The sequence below is a fragment of the Empidonax traillii genome, unplaced genomic scaffold, assembly GCF_003031625.1.
Source record: "Empidonax traillii isolate 1590-97213 ecotype Southwest subspecies unplaced genomic scaffold, ASM303162v1 scaffold256:size688067, whole genome shotgun sequence".
Taxonomy (NCBI): Eukaryota; Metazoa; Chordata; class Aves; order Passeriformes; family Tyrannidae; genus Empidonax; species Empidonax traillii.
Window position 1 is genome coordinate 185,338 of NW_020955449.1, and position 18,460 is coordinate 203,797.

Here is an 18,460-nt window from a genome sequence, read left to right on the forward strand (position 1 = left end):
TAGCTGAAGATGTCCCTGGTCATTGCAAGGGATTTGGACTAGATGGCCTTTAAAGGTCCCTTCCAACCCAGCCTGTTGTGATTCTGTGGTGATTTTGCAAGTGCCATGCATTTGCTTCTGTTCAGTGTGCTCTAATGGAAGGTCAACTGTTGTGCTGCCTTGTTGACCCCAAGGTACATGCTGTAGTCATGGCATTCAGCACTGAATTCGTCTATAACTATCTGCTAATGGAGAACATTGTCCTGCTTCAGGGTTGATGCCATGGAAGCATTTGAGTGCTCTATCTTCAAGAAGCCATTTCCAGTGTGGACTAACCTGTTTCTCTGATATGCCTCTCTTAAATCAGGGAGAGAGAGGTCTGTCTCAGTTAGAGCATGCTAATACACTGGATTTAGATCCTTCAACTCTTAGATATACATTGTGGGATATTTAATGATTTTTCTTTTGAGTGTATTTTAAATTAGATTTTCTGTTTAATTGGCCTGATTCAAGCTTCTTAATATCACTGGAGGGACCACTGTTAAAAGTAGTAGATTATTGTGCTTCATGGAAAAAAATTGTTAAATTGTCATTTCTAAACCTGGATGATGCATAGGTGAAGCCTTTCTTCAGGAAAGAAACCTGTGGCCCAACAGAGATGTGAAAAGTGATTTTAACTTTGTAAATTCCATTCTTTGTTTTCTATTAAAAAATCCAAACTACCCTTAAATGCATTTTTCTATCAGCTCTGAGCAAATTTGCCTTTTGCATTCAGTGGAAAATAGTGCATTATAAGGGAAACAAAGTAAAGAGCCTTTTTTTGTTTCTGAGAAGAACAAATCTTAGGTTTCAATAAGTTTGTTCCATTTGCCTTCATCTGATGCCATGGTTGCTTACCAAAATGAGTAAATGTTAAAAGTTTTGTCAGCCAGCTTTTAAAAAAAAAAAAAAAAAAGGAAAAAAAAAAGAAAAAAGCGCACCCAAATAAACAAAAGAAAAAAAGAGAGAAAAAGAAGCAATAATCTGGTGTATCTGATGATCTGTGTATCTCAGAAGTGTACACTTAGATTATGTAAAATACACTGACAGTCCTTGTAGTCTGAGACTGGCTTCCTTAGGCTGAAATACTGGGTGCTTTAAGTAACCCAGTAAAGACAGTTGAGAGTCTGCTACAGGGGTAGGTTTTGCTCAGGATGGTAAAATGCTAAAAAAACGCGGCAGTTTGTAAGCAGAGGGGCCATATGAAGTCGAAGACAAGGAATGTGTACATACAGCAGGAGACATAAAATAGCATCTTCTGCGTTGTTCTCTGCCCCAGGGTTATTCATTGTAGATGTTCCTCCAGCTCAGTGGCTTTCTGTTACAACTTTACTGTGTCAGAGGATTTGTACTCTATGGGTAAATACTGTCTCTTGACTTTTACTGTATGAATTTTTTAGGGAGGTGATTTCCTGTAAGAGCCTACATCTCATCTCCTTGTTGAATCAGATCACAGCAAATAAAGGGACATCATGTTTAATATCTTGTATCTGGCCACATGTGAAACATCTACTTTCAAAGAACAGAGTGAATAAATGAAAATCATTCACAAGTAGAACAGAAACTTCCTCCATCTAATCCACCCCACAAAACCAAACAGTGGCCAAAGACAGTACAATGCATGCCCCAGCTTCTCCTCCGTTTAGACCTGAGCCCTGACAGCTTCATGTGGAATTTGGAAAAAACATCCAGATTCCTTGAAATCTGTTGTGGTTGTAGCCCTTACCAAGGAATATTTGTACTTGTATATGCACATGACTTGTACTGAGGTGAAAGCACTCTTAAGAACCTGTAGAGGAAGCCAGGATACGTTACAGCTCTGGAGAAGAAAAGTGGGAGAAAGAGCCTAAATTATATAAACTTAGAAGCAGCCTTAGTTATGCTGGTTTAGAGGAATGAAGTGGTCAAAGGATACATTTGACCAGCGCTGAAAGTCAGAATAATCCTCGGAGAGTCTAGGGTGGCTGACTTCAGCAGGGAGTGTAGCCATGGAGAAGTGATCTAGAAGAGTCACGGTCAGGATGACAGAATGTCCTGTCAGGACTGTCCAAGGCACTGGCAGTTCCCCAGCAGCCTGCTGATATGAGAGGAGCAAAGACCCCAGCAGATTTTCACAGGGGTAAAACTGCTTTTGACTGTACAGTCAAACCTCTGGGAGGACAAAACACTCCAGAGAGCTACAGAGCAGCAGGAGGAATGCTGCAGGTGCTGTGTGGCATGGGGAGGTGTAAGCATTTGGGGTGAGTTGTCCCTGTTTGTGGTGTCATTGTTTTGGCCCTGCTGAGAATGTGACAAAAGAAAGATAGTATTAATAGTCAGAACTGGAATTAAATTTTTTTTAAAAAACTTGGTCTGTGACAGATGTTTGCGATATACAGGAAGATACTAAGATCTCTTACAGAGTTGGATGGTTAGGTTGGTGTGTATGGCACTGGAGGAGACTTACAGGATGTTTTTCTGAAAGTTCATGTGTCTGCAACAGAAGCAGCAGGAGGGAGTAAAGGAGATGGAGTAAGGGGATGAAGAAATGTCACAGTCAGCTACACCAACAACAGGATCTTGACCAGAAGCCTAGAGAGTGACTCAGCTGAGTTCTGGAGAAGAGTCTTAGAACCATGTGTAGGAAACAGTCTTCTTGCATGACTATGTGTGTAGGAGTACAGGATTTTGTAAGTAATGTTGCCTCAGAGAGGGACTTGAGAAACAAGTGTTTCTTTTAATGGATGCAGCCTTCTGGCTGATTCAGGGCAAGAAACAACAGTGTTAATTAAAAGCAACATTTATTTGGCACAGGAAGAAAAATAATCCAGAGCACACATGTACCACTAAAGGTGAATTTGGAATAGATCCTGCAAGAGGTTGTGTGTTTGTGTGTGGCTGTGAGCATCATTCATTCATATTATTTACATTTGCAGATTCTGAGCAGGTACAAGGACATCACAAATGATAAATATAGGCCTGGAAGTAAGCACTCATACAGAATCAGAAAGAAAAAAACATCAATTTTGACTGTGCCTTAAATCACTAAAACAGAAGCTAAAATCCACATGCATTTTACAAGCAAGGGTCTGCCACTTTGGAAGGATTTCCTCACCCAGGAGATGGTAGCAGGTAGGTTTTTTCCTTTGTCCTCTTTCTGTCCTGGCATCTGCCTGGCAAGTGTGAAAACCAGGTTTGTTCTAGAAGTGTCATTACATATATGAGACCAAAGAAACCAAGGACCAGAGCCCTTGACAGCATCAGGGCAGTACAGTGGACACTTGTCCATAATTGTACAACTCTGGTTCCATGGACAAACAAATAGTTCTGTCTATGGCTGATTCTTTTGCAGAGCAAACAGCCTTTGCTGATGCTCAGTTAGAAGTATCTGGCTCTTTTTACGTATCCTGGACCTGCACAGTCTGACTGAAAACTGCCAGGTCCTAGGAACTGTCCTTGTGATTCAGTGGCTGGTCAGCATGGAGCAGTCCTGACTGGGAAGGGCTGGGGAATTGTACTTTAGTGAGGATGTGAGGGAGAGGGAAAGAGTGGAAGGGTGGGGGGTTTTGCCCTTAAAAGCCTTAAATTAAAAAAAGGTCTTCCCAGAGTAGTTTCCTAAAGCTAGAGGAGGAAAGTATGGTATTTCTTTCCTCTTCATATTGAGGAGAACTGAATTTTGGTTTCAGTAAAATTTATGAGACAGGCACCAGCTAAAACATTTTAATCTGCAGGGTTTTTCTTGGTCACATTCTTGAAATGTTGGGAAAACTCTGATTGCAATAAAAGATGGATTATGTCTGTCTTAGGTGAATAGCCCTTTTCACACACACCTCTTTGCTTCCACCAGAAGAGGAAAAGCAGATGGTAAATGCAGGTCAGTTGACACTGTGGAACCTGCGTGTAGACCCTGCATCTGCGTTGGGTATTAGCCACTGCATCCAAGCCTGCTCTGAGGCTTTCCTGTGCTGTTGCCACTGCCAGGGGAGCCATGCAGCATGATAGGTGCTCTTCTCTTGGCACCAAATTCAGTCACCCTTGTGCTGATGCCAGGACTCTCAAGCCCCTAATCTCACAGCCTTGCATATTTCCCCCAAGACTTTGCTGTTGGCCTCACAGAGACAGTTCACAACCTCTTAAGGTGAAGCTGTCCTTTAAGACAAACCCAGTGTCCCAAGGTTGTCAAAACGAAATAAAACCACATTTCCTCTTGAAAGTGCCCTCAGAATGCCCCAGCTTCAGGTAACACCACAGTTCACCAGTGGTACTCCACTGGTAACACCACTGCACCAGTGCTGCCTTTGCTGCTGTGGTGTGACATGGGTGTTGCATCAGAGGGCTGTGTTTCCATACAAAAGCTACAGTCTTCCGCAGAGATCAAAGTTATGGAGGGTTTTCCATGTCCAAATGCGAGGAAGGTGGCATGTGTGTGGCATGCTTATTGTTCTGTCCTTGCACAAGAAGAGCCTGTGACTTTGAACATGGTGCACCATTGGCTTTTCTGCCCCTAGTGCCTCAATTTTTACCTGGAAGAACCATTCCAAAGCTGCACGTGATGGGGCTTGTAAGGTGGTATCAGGCCAAATAATTATTAGCAAAGTGTATTTCAGGTGTGTTACAGACCAGGAGCCAGGACACTGGTTGACTCTGTCAGTGTCTGCATTGATCCACACTGGGGATAAGGTGGAGGTGTCTTTGTCTCTTGTGGCAGTCCCTGGGCTCAGCTTGCATCACCTGCCTGGAGACACGGGCAATTCTGACAGCAGGAGCAGAGATTCATACAGCAGGAGGCAATTCAGTAAACACGGTGCCACATAAAAGGTGAAGGAGGATTTTGGGGAATGATTCAAGTCCAAAAGAAAGGATGTTGCTGATTAAGCTGTACAATACTCAAGTGCTTTAGCTGATGCTTCTTAGACCTTCTCAAACCACCCAGGTAATGTGAGCTGGCCTCCTGGAAGACATCTTTGATGGTGCATTTTTTGGGAAAGTAGAGGAAAGAAGGGAATTTTAGACTCCTGGCCAGGATCCCAGGGCTACAAAGGTAACCCTTCTGTTGTGGGTGAGCCCAAATAAGACCTGACGTGAGCTTGGAAGAGCAAAGATGTATGGCAAATCAAGCAGTTTTGGGGGCTGAGGGGGAGGAGAAGATAGTGGGATTCAGCCAAAGCTTTCCAAAACTGAGGGAAGTTAAGTCAGGCAGGGATGAAAGCTAGCAAGTTCCTGTGCTGTTTGGACATGCTGGTTGAGCTCCACTGCAACCCAAAGCCTGGCCCTGCCCTGTGCTAGGAAGAGCAGGATGCGTTTGTAAGGCAGTAGTGACAGTCTCCTCTCCCCCACCCCTCCACCCTCTGTGTTAGTCAGGGGACTCTTGGGGCCTTGCTGTCTGTCTCCACCCTCGGGGACCTGGGGAAGCACTGCTGTGCTTAGGCTGTGGCCTGCCTTTCTCAGGGCTGCTTATTTCTTTTTGAAGAGCTTGCGGAAGGAGCTCCGGAAACCCCCTTTGGGCTCGTGCCGTGGGTTGTGGTCGCTGAAGGATGTTTGCTCATTGTCATCCTTCTGGCAGAACCTGGTGTTGTCTTCTGCATGGAGCTCCTAAAAGGGAAAAGACAATTTAACCAGCATTTGCAACCTCACATTCTTGTTCCCTTCTCTCTTTCTCTCTCTCTGTGCTAGGAGGGACCTGGTGAGTGAGGAGGTGCTGGCAAGGCTGGGAAACAAGAGGTCACTTGGGCCTCAGGAACGCTAGTACCTCTGCAGAGAGCTTGTTGCTGGCTCTGAGACTGAGGCAGTGACAGCGGAGTAGAAGATTAAGCTCTGTTCGAGGGAACTGGAGCCTTTCTTGCTAAGCTTTTTGTTTAAGGAGAGCTTACTAGCTCCTTTTGCCAGTGAAGGAGGAAGCCGGCCTGGGCAGCTGGAAGAACTTCCCACCCTCTCCTTTCTCCCCTAGGGCTGGGAGGCTTCAGGCTTCTTAAGCTGTGATATGGTGTAAAAGACTTCTGTTGGCTGTGCTGCCGCATGGTTTTATATCTGTGGGGCAGAGGGCTTCATTAGCACACAAAGCTTCTGGTGAATGTGCTTCTAAAAGATCTCTCCCTCTTTCAGGAGAGTGCCAAGCTCCTCTCAGCAAGACTCTAGACAAGACCCTTTTCTCCAATTCTGCCCACCACTGCCATGGTGACCTCCTCTACTCTGTGAGGGAGAACATGTCCTGCAGTTCTGGACAAGCTCCACACCTGCACCCTGCTGTGGGCCATAGCTCTGTGCAGGTGAGTGCCAAAGAGTTCACAAGCTCGTGTTTCTGTGGGGCCTGTGTCCCCTTGGCTTATCCCGTCTGCCTTGTGTCCTCTGTTCAGTCATCCACCACCTCCTTTACTCAATAAGTTTGGGTTTTTTCCTTTTCTTTCGATGTTTCCTTGCTGCCTTTTCAGTCAGGCTGTTGAAACCTACCTCCCATCATTATCCGCATCTACAGCCTCATCTGTATCTTGCCTGGTTTTAACAAGAGGGTGTTTCTCCACACGACAGTGACAGAACTAGCTGTGCACCCTTGGCCTCTCCCCAGGAAGTGAAAGGCGAAAGCTGTTACACTTCCTTGAGAGTAACAGCTCAAAGCTGACTTTGGACTGTCACTGCAGACTGCAGAAACGCTGTTCCTGCAAGACCTGGTGTTCCTGAATGGTTAGAGTGCTGCTTGCCATGTTCCATCTGAAGGACACAGTTGCTGCGTTCCGACTGTTCTCACACAGACCTTGGCATGGGTCTACAATCCATGCAACAAATGCAGGTGAAACAAAACCTGTGGACCAGATCCTTGCTGGTGTTAAATGGGTTGAGTTTGGCCAAGTCATGCTGGTAAACCATGCTGGTTTACACCGGCATGACTTACCCAGCACTTACCCAGCACTCCTCACAGCAGGTGGAAAGGCACCTGTTTTACTGGGTGCCACCCATAGCATTGATATCGAAAAGTTTTGTGCGTACTTTGTGACCTGATCAGAACATTCACTTGTGGGGGGCGAAGCTCACTGACAGGTGGAGACACACAGGAGGCTACCTGGTCTCAAAGATGTTGTAGCTGTCACTCAGCCAGCTGTGCACCTTTAACCCCTGCTTGTCCCCGGGGAAGACTTGTTTGAAAAGGAGCTGTCTTGTCCCTCCCTTGGGCATGTACATGCAGGTGAGGACTTTGAATGTGTGGACTTGAAAGCTATTTTGGCGTGTTCTAGTCTAACTGTATCTCAGATCTTTCTCCTGCTGCTGCTGCTGCTGCTGCTGCACCACCATGTGCCATTTTTTTTCCTCCTCCTATTTTAGCCTCCTTACTTCCAAAAAGCTCGGCTTTTCACCCGCTCCTCTCTGTGGGGGGAAGTAGCTCCTTTGGGAGCTTCGAGATGAAGCTGAGATCATGTGAGGCTGAACATTCCTCTCCTGCTTCTGCTGCAGACGGCTTCCGCTGCTGCTCCGTGTGCTGTAGAGTCTGGTGCTCACACCCTCAGCGCTCCTCGGCAGCTCCTTCAGAGACCTGCTCAGCTGCTTGCCTTTGCTGTGGAACATCTCACGCTTGTAAGTACTGCTGCTCACGGGAGTGCAGCTCTTAGGCAATGGCTGTAAGGCATGGTCTGTCCTCTCTGGTTCTGAGGTGAAGTTAACAGGCCTAAGGAAGCAAATATCTAAGCTGGACTCGGAAGAGGCTGGAGAGCAATTCTCAAAGAGAGCGAGGTTTTGAAAGGTGTCTTCTTCATAGGGGCCTGGCATGGTGAAAACCTCCCCAGGGTAGTCAAACTCTTCGTAGCTTGGTGCAAAGTTCCTCGCGTCCTGCAGCAGCTCCACAGAGGTCCTGATGGCTCTCTCAGTGTTTCCCACCGCATCAGCCGGTGGTGCTTCATACTCCATTTCAGGGATGGATTGTAAGGGGGCTGTCAAAGCCTTGAGTTCCTGCTCTGTCAGCTGAGAGGATGCAAGGATGTTCTCTGGTCTCTCATGTTTTCTACTTTCCATCTCCCAGTCAGGGGGCTTTACAGCCTGGATGTTCTCAATCACGGTTGGCTGGGGTTTCTTCATCTGGGGCATCAAATGCCTTAAAAATAAGAAACAAAACAAAAAAAAACAAACGGAAGTGGAATACTAAAGGATGACAAAGACAGCACGACAAGCCCTCTCCGCCCCCACTACACTCCCCCAGCCCTGTTGTGTTGATTTATGGCCCAAAGGTATTTTCCTGTCTTGGAGAATAGAGCTGTCACTTACAGAAATTGCCTGGCTGGTTAGGAGGAGCAAACTTGCAGAGACAGAACTGTTTATCCAGTAACTTTGGCTGACTTTTGTACTCTACAGCATGAAATGAATAGAAACTGAGATGAGAAGCCAACTGCTCCATCTCTCTCCTGTTCATCTGCATTTTGGATTTTATTTTCCGGCTCTTTCTGTAATGTGGGGGTTGTGCCTTACTTTCCTGTGGTCTGGTTGTCTTTTCAGGTGGACAGGATTTCTCTCCTGGGTAGGGTGACTCTGTACCCAGAAGTGTGTCAGGAGTACTTGGAGGTCTGCTACCCTCCTTGTGTTCCAGGTACATCAGCAGAGTGCTCTATTGGATGAGATATTAGGTGCAGGGTGTGACCTCCATGGCCCTTAAAGAACAATAGTTAGGAAAGTCTTATGGCCATCTCCTGGGGTCATAATGAACGGAGAGGGGAACCTTGTGATATTCAAAACATGCAGAGCTCTGCACCTGGGGCAAGATAACCCCATGCATCAAACCAGGCTGGGAGATTTGGGTTGCGCAGCAGCCCTGGTATGAACCCAGTGCCAGGGTAAAGATGAACTGACAGCAATGCTCTCATGTCAGGCAAGGCAAACCCAGCCTGAGTTATATGGCCATACCTGCATGGCCAGATGTGCCTGGGGAGTTACTTTCCCCACTTCTGTTCAGTACTGCTGAGGCCCCACCTGACCCCAAGTTGAGTCCTCTGTTCTGGATGAATGTGAGGGCAGTGCCAGGTGAGGCTACCAAGATGTGGGCCTGGAGCATGATGTCTGTGAGAGGAGGGAGATTGGCTTGGGCAGTCTGGTGAGAAGGAGAATAAGGACTGATCTAATAACACTACTGCTTCAGGAGGACTTGGAATGATGACACCAAATTCTTCTTGTTATTATCAAATGACATAAGGAAGCACAACAGCCACAAATTGTTGGCATAAGAAAAAAGGCACGTCTAATGTGTTTCTCTAGTCTTCATCTCAGTTGGCACCTATCAATAAGCTGGAAATGGCCAAAGAGGAAGCTGTACGAGGAGCAGTTAAGGTCACTTGGTCTGTCAGCCTGGAGGAGACTTAGGGGAGACCCCTTTGCAGTCTGCAGCTTCCTCATGAGGGGAAGTAGAGGGGCAAGCACCAATCTCTTCTCTGGTGACCAGTGACAGGACCTGAAGGAATGGCCCGAAGTTGTGTCAGGGGAGGTTTGGGTTGGATATTGGGAAAAGGTTTTTCACCCGGAGTGTGGTTGGGCACTGTACCCAGGGAGGTGGTCACAGCACCAAGCCTGTCTGAGTTCAAGAAGCATTTGAACAATGCTCTCAGGCACATGGTGTGACTCTTGGGGCTGTCTAGTGCAGGGCCAGGAGTTGGACTCGAGGATCCGTGTGGGTCCCTTCCAACTCAGAATATTTTGTGATTCTATGAAGATTGCCAGGTCCTACCAGTAGCTGTGTCTGTCTTGAAATAGTCTGATGTCTTTTTGAACCCATATTATGCTTGTATCTTGTGATAGTGAGTCCCATCATTCAATTATGTGCTGTGTGGAAAAGTTTGTTTTTCCTTACTCTGAGACCTTCATCATGTTTCCTAGCTCTTGTAATGCTGACAATAAATAGTGCATGGTGTTAATATGCACACCACTCTCAGGCCTACACAAATTCATATCCTCCCTGTTTGGCAGCTAGCTCTTAAGGCAGCTAGGAAAAGTGTTGACAGCCTTGGGTAGAGCTCTGAAATATTTCCTGCTTGTAAGCCTCATGGTAGGGGATAGCAGGAAGGAGCCAGCCTTTCATCCCTCTGTCTGTATGCAGGGAGTTGTTTTGAAAACAGCAGCCTGTAACTGCCTGGTGTCACTGCACGGTATGAGTGAGGAGAGTTTTCAGCCTACTTTGAAAGTCACCTACTAGAACAACAGGCTTACGGGGTTGTTGTGCCAGAGGAAGGTGCTGGTGGGAATGACTGTATTGTCTCTTCAGTGTGAATCCCACTGTCCCGCATTGACGCTGCACTGGGTGTTGGAGAAACCTCCTGGCTTGTACACTGGGAGGTGAGACCTTTGTACAGCTTCACCAGGGATGACCTGAGGGAGGAGAAATCCATCGTCGGGCTAAGAAATAAGGCAGGGAATGAGCACGAGCATGTAGAATCACAGAAAACAGGACTGGGAGGGACCTTAATATTCCTGTTCACCTCTTCCCACCCCAAGGAAAACTTGTTCCACCTAGTCTGTTCCAGTCTTTCTGTCCTGTTCTTAATGCCTCTTCTGATAGCAGTCCCTCCCCATCAGTCTGCTCCAGCCCTTTACCACCCTCCATATTTGGAAGCTTCCCTTGAAGTTTGATCTTGTCCTACTCCCCAGGTAAATCATCACAAGGAGCAAAGACTTTGAGTAAAAAGTCTTGATTACAAAGAATTGTTCTAAATTGCAACTTGAGAATCTACATTCATAGATCATACATCATAGTTCATCTCAAACAGGTTATGGGAAGCTTTTGTTTCTCCCACCTCTTCCCCCGGTAAAATAAGATAACCCTATTCTTTTGGAGTCTTAGCCCATGAGGAAAACATTCACCTTCACCAGGGCCTCAAACTGCCAAAGCAGCTAAATCCCTGTGTGTTTTTCCACTGGGGAGTGACTTTGACATCAGCTTAAGGAATCAGCTGATCCCATGAAACACATGGCTGCTGCGTTTAGAAGGATTTAAAAGTGATTTTCTTTTCTCTCTCAGAGTTAGACAAAAGGGCCCACCCCAAATCAGTTTGGAGGCCAAAGGCCAACAGCAGTCCTTCTCCAGCACTCCTATACAAAGGATTTGTTTTATTTCAACAGAGCAGTGTGCCTGTTGATCTTGCCTGGGCCTAAACCCCCTGCTGCCTGGATTCCCCCGCACCTCCCTTCCCTGTGATAGGGAGTATAAGATGATGTTGTGCTTACTTCTTCAGCTTTTTCCTCTTCTGTATCAGCAGGTCTTCATTGCATTGGAAGAGGAGACTATAGTGTGAGATGAAAACCCGGAGGCGCTGCACACACACCAGCAGCAGGTAATAGTCAGGATGCTCTTGCTCCGTGAACTTCAGGACATTCTGAGGCACAGAGGAGAGCAGGCTGTTTGGAGGGTGTCCTAACCTTTTCTGGGTAGAGGGTGCTACTGGAACCATGGATTAGTGCTCTGGAGTGCACATGGCACTGCTCTTTGGGAGCTTTTCTAGGCAGCATCAGTTTCTGAGGGACTTGGAGGGGGCCTGCCTCCTACTACTCCAGTGCAAATGCACAAGTAACCACATGGAATGTGTGGGTGATGCACTGGTTGAGCTTAGCTTTGGATAAATAAACCAGTGTCTTTGCTTTATGGGGCTTGCTTTCTGTGTCATTTGCCTTGCCTGAAATGTTTCAATACAATTCTGTGAACCAGAACTCTTTTTATCAGCCATCCATCCCTCTGTAGGAAAGATTGTTGGGCTCTAGGAGCCCTCTCAGTCTCTCAGCTAACGGGCATGTGGAGCACTCCACAAAGACCACAGCTGTTAGGTTGGAGCTCACAGGAGATGTGTCCCATCTCTGTCCTCCCATTCTCCCAGAGCAGCAGGCAGCAGACTTTTTGCCTTCGCAGGGGACAAAAGGTTGTTGTGTCAGGTCAAATGGAGAAACTGGCAAAAATAAGCAAGCTTCAGGTGAAAATTATGAAAATTAAGCTATTTCTAGCTGCCTTTCCCTTTCAACTTTTTTTTTTCTTTTTTTTTTTTTTTTTTTTCCAAAGAGCCCACTGGGTTTGCCAGAATCCCTGTACCTGTACAGGCTCAAATACCAGCTCTGAATTAAAAGTCACCTGTTGTGATAAGAGTTCAACAAGACAGTTGCCATCCTGGGGCCCTACCTGTAGATGAATAAGGTATTCAGGGATTCGCTGGACTATATGGAAGAACAGAATGTAGAGATCAGACTTGATTTCTTCTTCTACCTGAAAGAGATTAAGCAACTTAAGAGCCTTTCCCACCCATGGTTCTGTGGTTTAGTGAGTAGTTGTGCTGTAAGTAGTTTAAGAGTTCACAGGAGCACACCAGTCAAGTGGCAGTTGTGTGTGACAGACACATCTTCATCTTGCTTATGGAAGGGACAGTTGCAACTCCTTCCACCAGAAATACTAGGATGAAATTGTTTAGGTTGAAGGTTATCTATGAGGGACTCTCAGCATAATTAAGCAGGGGTGTATGTTTAAAGGGCATTAGCTAAGTTTCAGTGAATGCCCACACTGTTGTTCAGAATGAAGTTCTTATGAGGCCCAAATGAATTGAACAGCATAAGAGATCCAGGCTTGCATGTTGCCATTACGTGTCTTTGAAGTAGGCAGGAAGTTTACCTCCTTCAGGATCACCACGTGGATCAGAGAGATGCATTCTGGCAGGTCCCTCAGGTAAGCAACGTAGTAGTCCAGAAAATTATTCTTACAGAAGACAAAGAGGAAAGAACAAAAAACTTAAAAGAGAGATTTTTGTCATAGAGGCAGCCACAACGAGAAACTGTTGATTCCCCACCATCACTCCTGGAAGGTCATCAGTGCAGCAGAGCTGCTAATTGTGTGACTCTTTCAGGGCTCAGAACTTCTCACAAGAGGCCATTTTAAAAAATTAGTTCAGCTGTTGAGCACAGTATGTAAAGCTTTACAGCAGGTGAGGAGGGGTAGAGAGGCTGGGCAGCAGGAAGCTTTTCTTATTTAAGACTCTTAAAATTTATAAAACATCAGGTAAGTTTTTACACATCCTTACTGGAGAGGCCCCACTGCTCACCAGGGCAGACCTTCACCCTGAGAGCACGTGCAACAAACCATACAGTGTAAGAGGCCTGCCCACCTGCTTGTAGTAACTCCGAGCAAAGTGTGCTGGGGAAGGGGAGTATCAGAAATACTCCCTTTTCACACTCTCAGTGGGAATACAGACATTCAAGCTGTCAAGGCTCATGTGTGGCTCCTGTAACTGAGCCTAGGTCTCGTGCACTGATTATAGAGCTGTGCTATGAGGCTGCATGCCCACAGGCGTGTCTGGCACATGGGCTTCCTGAACAATCAAATACTACAGCAAAGGGGGTACCATGCACCAGGACTCTGCTCAAAGGAGGCTTGCTGAAAGGCCTTACCCGAGCCACAGCCTCACAGCACAGCCCCTCTATTGCAAGGTGTCTTAGCCCATCTGTGGGCCATCAACACAACGTCCTAACAGAGGAGTCCAGAGAGGTCTTTAACATACCTCATCATTTGTTAACTTCAGGAAGATGTCTCCTAGGATCCCTTGTCGTGGCCAGCTCAGGACTCGCTCCTGCAGAGCGTGAAGTAAATCCACATGCTGCTGGACCAGGAACCGCAGAGAGTTGGGAAAAAAACTGAAGGGAGACAATTTCAGGCTGGTTACACAGAGCAAAAACTCAGCCCTAACAAGCCTGTACTGCTGAAGAGAACCATTCATGCTTGGTCAGCACAGTCTTGCACATGTATTATTAACTACACATATCATTGCTACTATAGGACAGGTATTATTAACTACTTTTGTTGGGAGTCCTGGCTGCATCAGGAGGTCCTGTTTTGGCTGCTATGTACATGCAAGTACCCTTTCCAGCTGGTTATTAATACAGTGTTTTGAAGGCTTCCTAAACTGACTTTCCAGTGCATTCAGTAGTTGACCAGAACTAAAAAGCCCAAGATAGTGCTGCTGTGGCTAATGAAGCGGGACCTGAGCCATCCCACTGAGACCTCCCCAGCTTTGTGTGTTGTCTCATTTGTCAGGCCCTTTAACAAGACAATCCATTGATGCAGAGTTGGTAAAAATGTGCTACTGCATTTCTGCCATTTCATGTTGCTTTCATCCAGAATCAGAATGAAGATGGTGGACAAAATGCAAGGTAGGAAAGTCTTTAGTCACTGCAAAAACCTTCCAATGTCTCCAATTTTCAACCAGAAATAAACTAAGGGTTCAAAGATATGTGTGGATGAAAGAAAAATGTGTGAGAGGATGATGCAGAAAGAATATTTGACTGAATATATGACTGAACAAAACTCCCCAAAAGAGAGAAAGCACACTAAATCAAATACCTTCTCTCTTTGGTGCTTCTTTTCACATCTGGCCCTTGCAATGTGGCCTTGATCTTCAGGATTAGGGAAAGGTTGATGACATACTTCCTTTCTGATTCCAGCAGCTCCAAAGCGATGTTCTGCCTTTTGGCTTCCAGAAGATAATGGTTAAGTTTATAAATAAGGAAATACAGACCTCAGGGACAGCTTCATGTTAGACTGGTGATGTTGAATCGTGAAAGGAGAAACTCTTTAAAAGTGATATCAATGCCTTGTCTTTGTGTGTCTTCTTTCCCCAAAATGTAAAATTCCAGCCTGATGCTCCAGCATGCGCCAGAAACGACTAGAGCCATTAGTCATGCTAAGAAAGCTCCAAAGCAAATGTGTTTTCCCCTATGAATACCAAATTTTTCTAAGAATAACAAAATAAGCAATCAAAGGCAAAACAACTCATATCAGGGTTTCCCCTCCAATTTCCCGCAGAATGAGAAGTTGTATTTTTCACCCACTTAAACAACTACACTGCCACAATACCATCAGTACTCTAGATCTTGGAAAGGAGAATGGCTGTCCCGGGTACAGAGTGATTCTCTCGGTCACACAGACCAACAAATTCAAAGGCCAGAGGTCTTGGAGTGTGAGGCCCTTAGAAGGATAAACTGGCCTATGTATCTCCCTCCATAGATGCTGGTTACCAGCCAGCTCACATCAGACACGGATACAGCTTTGAGCCCTCTAGCCAGTTTTCTACTCCTTACCAGCCAAAGAGGGTTCACATATTATGTTGTCTGCTGAGCTGTATCTGCTTTGGCCCATGTCTTTCCCTCTCTCTGGTTGCTCTTTGGAAATATATTCATCTCCCCAGTCCTTGGTGTCCTTGGGCTGCTTCCATACTGTTGATGGCAGATGCATTTTTGACTGCCCCTCTGTTGCCAAGGAAGGCTTGAGGCTGTCATCTGTCTCCATGGCTGCTCCTGCAACGACAAACAGGGGTATGGACCTTGGCATGTCAGTAGACAGACTGTGCTACAGCCGGCAGCTAACCTGTGTTTTCATCCAGTAGAAGTACTAGAAGGAGAGTTTGAAGCATTCTTTGTGCTTCACAGGGGCTGTGGCCTTGTAGTGTTAATTTACAAAGGAAGTGCAGTTGGTGGCACTTTGGCAGAATAAGGTTTGTGCTCTTCCAGCGTTTATTTTCAGGACAAATAAGGTCCAAAATTAGACATATATCTCTATACTTCAGGACTTGATAATATAACCCTTATTGGCAAGTATTGTAGAACATATTGTTATAATAATTATAATTGGATTTAAATGCCATTCTCAATGTGTTTAAACTGTCATAGCTCTTAACATTTTTGTTAGTGTGGTGTAGCTACACAACAGCAGTAGGACTGATAGTCTGAGGTTACTGGATCACAGAGAAGGGAGAGAAGAGTGCAGGTACATTTGAAACGTTGGGTTGGAATTGCTCTAATGCAAATAGTTTGAATTTGGGTTGCAATGAACCATTTTTTGTAGCTTTTGTTATCTCTTCTTTTTAAAGTGGATTTAAGCAAAAGAGCCATCCAGAACAGTGAGTGCTGCTACTGCGCAGTGCAAACATCTAATGGTTGTTCTCATGTGTCCTTTGGCTGGCCAGGATTCATAGTGTCCACTTACTATACCCTTCTCTTACTTCTGACCAATTTTTATTTTTTCAGGAGAACTCCTCTATTCAGTTCTACTGGGGTGTAGTCACTGCAAGACCGTCTCTTGCCAAGTGGCAAAATGGTGCTCTCATTATTCTTTCTCTCATCAGTAAGCCTCAATTCTTGCTTTCTGCAAAGGCACTTAGAATCTGAGAAATCAACAGCAGAAAGGCTTTCCCTGCCAAGTATCAATCCTTGGCATTGACTGTGGGGTATTGGACACTTCAGGGACACAGGTTTGTCCTCATATCTCAGCTGCAAGCATGAAAATGGAGGTACGTGGCATCCCTGTGAAATGTGTTCCCTGAAAGCCTTTCTTCAGTGCAGTAAAGCAAGCACTCTAACTGAGTCATTGTCCTGCTCTTTTTTGACAGTTTAATATTTTCGTACCTGGACCTGCTATGACTTTCACACCTCCTTCTCCCATTGGCATGATCCTGGTGTCAGACACTGTTGAAGAACAAAGGTAAAGTTAATAAGACAGCTGTAGAGCAGGCTTCCTCCTGCTAAGCCCTGTCAGTATGGCCAAATCCTTCAGTCTTTCATGGTTTTGCTATAGAAACTATTTGATTCTGTCTCTGTGCCACTTGCACTATAGGAACAAAGATCCAGTCTGTATATCCCTTTCCTTGGAGGAGGCAAGCAAGAGCTTTTGAGAGTGTTCACAAAGCAACATCTCCTGAATCCAGGCCAGCACCAAGACTGCTATCCTGAGACACTGCGCTGAGGTGTGTGCACAGATCCAACAGCAGTGCTGCTGAGGGGAGCACCTCTCTTTTTGTGCTGCTGGCACCTGAGGAATTCTTAGTGATCTTTTTCTGAATTTTTTTTTTCCTGAGAAAGGCACTGCATTTGCCTATTCTATTTCTTACCTTTTTCATAAGTCACATTGTGTAAAAGACTTGTAAAATCTTCATTAATCAGCACAGGTTCTGGGAGGTTAATGGATCGAAATGGGCTGCCCTGGAGAGGTGTTGGTACTGTCTGCGATCCATGATCATCCTTCTGTGCTCTTCTGTACAAAGAAAGAACAAGACAGTCAGGAAGTATAAATGCTACAAAGTGCTATGCTACAGTTGTGGCAAACATTAGTGTAAGTACAAGCACAGAGTTAGAAGTAGGACAACTCTAGCAGAGACCAGGAAAGGAGTTGGCTTTGATGGAATTGGCAGTTCATGAACAATGTTCCGGAAATAACTTCCACTGGCTATAGGAGAAGGTTATTTCAAATCTGTTCTTCTGCAGAGCATATTTCATCTAATTAAATAGCTTAATTAGCTAAGGGGCTAGCCTAGATTTGCAAAGTGTTTGCATCAAGGCAGCTGTATAGACTCATGATCAAAACTTTGTTTTCAGGAGGCTAATTAGGGCCAAGCTGGACAACTTATCTGCTCTATCACAGCAGCAGTGTGGCCCAGCGGTGTGCAAACATGCTTCTGCGTGACTCTGCGCAGAGGAGAAAATGCTGGTGACAGAAAAGAAGATCACGGCTGCACCATCAGGAGCCCACTGAATCCGGCAAGCTCGGAAGGGGAAACTGCAGTGCTATTGTCTGGGTGGGGGTGACTTAGTAATACCTTCTGATGGTGGAGGTTTCTGACTTTCAGCAGTATTCCTGCCCAAAGATGCCTTTAGCGTGTCTGTGTGTTCACAGGGCCCTGCTTTCCCTGACAGGGATATTTTGTTGTTGGAATCCCAGTGAGGTGATAGCATTTTTCTGTTGTGTTTGCTCCGTGGGGTAGGTGTCTAAAGCCTGGGGTGAACTGAAGGCTAGCATTTCTGTTCATAATCATGGTTGATACACATGTTCAGCCAGGAAAATATTAACAAATTAAGCTATACGGAAATTAACAAAATGGTAATTAGCATGTTCAGAACCCTGGACTTTGGGCTCTTACTTAGCTTTCATTTTCCGTGATTCCCGCCGCTTTTCTTGCTGCAGCTGCTCAATTTTCTGTTGCATTTCCTCCTGCTTGGCACTGATTTCTTCAATCATTGACTTGGCATCGCTGAGCTCCTCCTGAGAAACAGGCAAAAACACAGCATTCCCAGGGTGCCCATCAGCCTTATGTAGCACAGCTTTGATTGCTGGCTGGTGTGCACTAAGGATGCTTCAAGGTGCTGGGAGAGTGGCTGTGTGATTAGACGCCCTTCCTTTGGAAGTCCAGTGTGTGTCACACATGCCATGCACAGCATGGCAATCCTTAATTCTACAGGCAGCTCACCCAAGCCAGCGTGATGTCACATGATTAAGGCACTGGTGGGAGATGGACACTTAGGGCTTCATCCACCACCAGCTGAAAGCACTGGGAGGACTCCTGCCTTTTACTGGCATTTGGAGGTGGACCTTAGGTAGGACACTTCCCTCTGCAGTTTGCCAGCATGGGTATTCACATGTTGCAGTTGGTTCAGATCCCAGTGTGAGCACTCATATATATAAGCTTTTGGCAGTCAGGCCTTG

General features: G+C 45.8%; 1 protein-coding gene and 1 long non-coding RNA gene across 6 annotated transcripts in view; one reads left to right on the plus strand and one right to left on the minus strand.

The window, feature by feature from the left end:
* Window positions 1–2,516: 2,516 nt before the first annotated feature.
* ARHGEF33 (Rho guanine nucleotide exchange factor 33) overlaps window positions 2,517–18,460 on the minus strand; it is a 32,364-nt gene continuing 16,420 nt past the window's right edge. For all 5 annotated transcript variants that reach the window (XM_027889247.1, XM_027889245.1, XM_027889243.1 and 2 more), the window contains 12 exons: window positions 17,898–18,019; window positions 16,872–17,014; window positions 16,390–16,449; window positions 15,067–15,282; window positions 14,330–14,459; window positions 13,491–13,623; window positions 12,608–12,691; window positions 12,125–12,208; window positions 11,185–11,333; window positions 10,171–10,329; window positions 7,321–8,074; window positions 2,517–5,589 (listed from right to left, as the gene is read on the minus strand). In XM_027889247.1, the coding sequence (XP_027745048.1) occupies window positions 5,452–5,589; window positions 7,321–8,074; window positions 10,171–10,329; window positions 11,185–11,333; window positions 12,125–12,208; window positions 12,608–12,691; window positions 13,491–13,623; window positions 14,330–14,459; window positions 15,067–15,282; window positions 16,390–16,449; window positions 16,872–17,014; window positions 17,898–18,019 (2,172 nt within the window). In that variant the 3' untranslated portion in view covers window positions 2,517–5,451. The remainder of the gene's footprint in view (window positions 5,590–7,320; window positions 8,075–10,170; window positions 10,330–11,184; window positions 11,334–12,124; window positions 12,209–12,607; window positions 12,692–13,490; window positions 13,624–14,329; window positions 14,460–15,066; window positions 15,283–16,389; window positions 16,450–16,871; window positions 17,015–17,897; window positions 18,020–18,460) is intronic.
* On the plus strand, window positions 7,476–17,084 carry LOC114060070. Its single transcript, XR_003571814.1, has 6 exons — window positions 7,476–7,560; window positions 8,473–8,563; window positions 11,217–11,291; window positions 16,138–16,274; window positions 16,374–16,465; window positions 16,929–17,084. It is a non-coding gene; the product is annotated as an uncharacterized LOC114060070 (long non-coding RNA).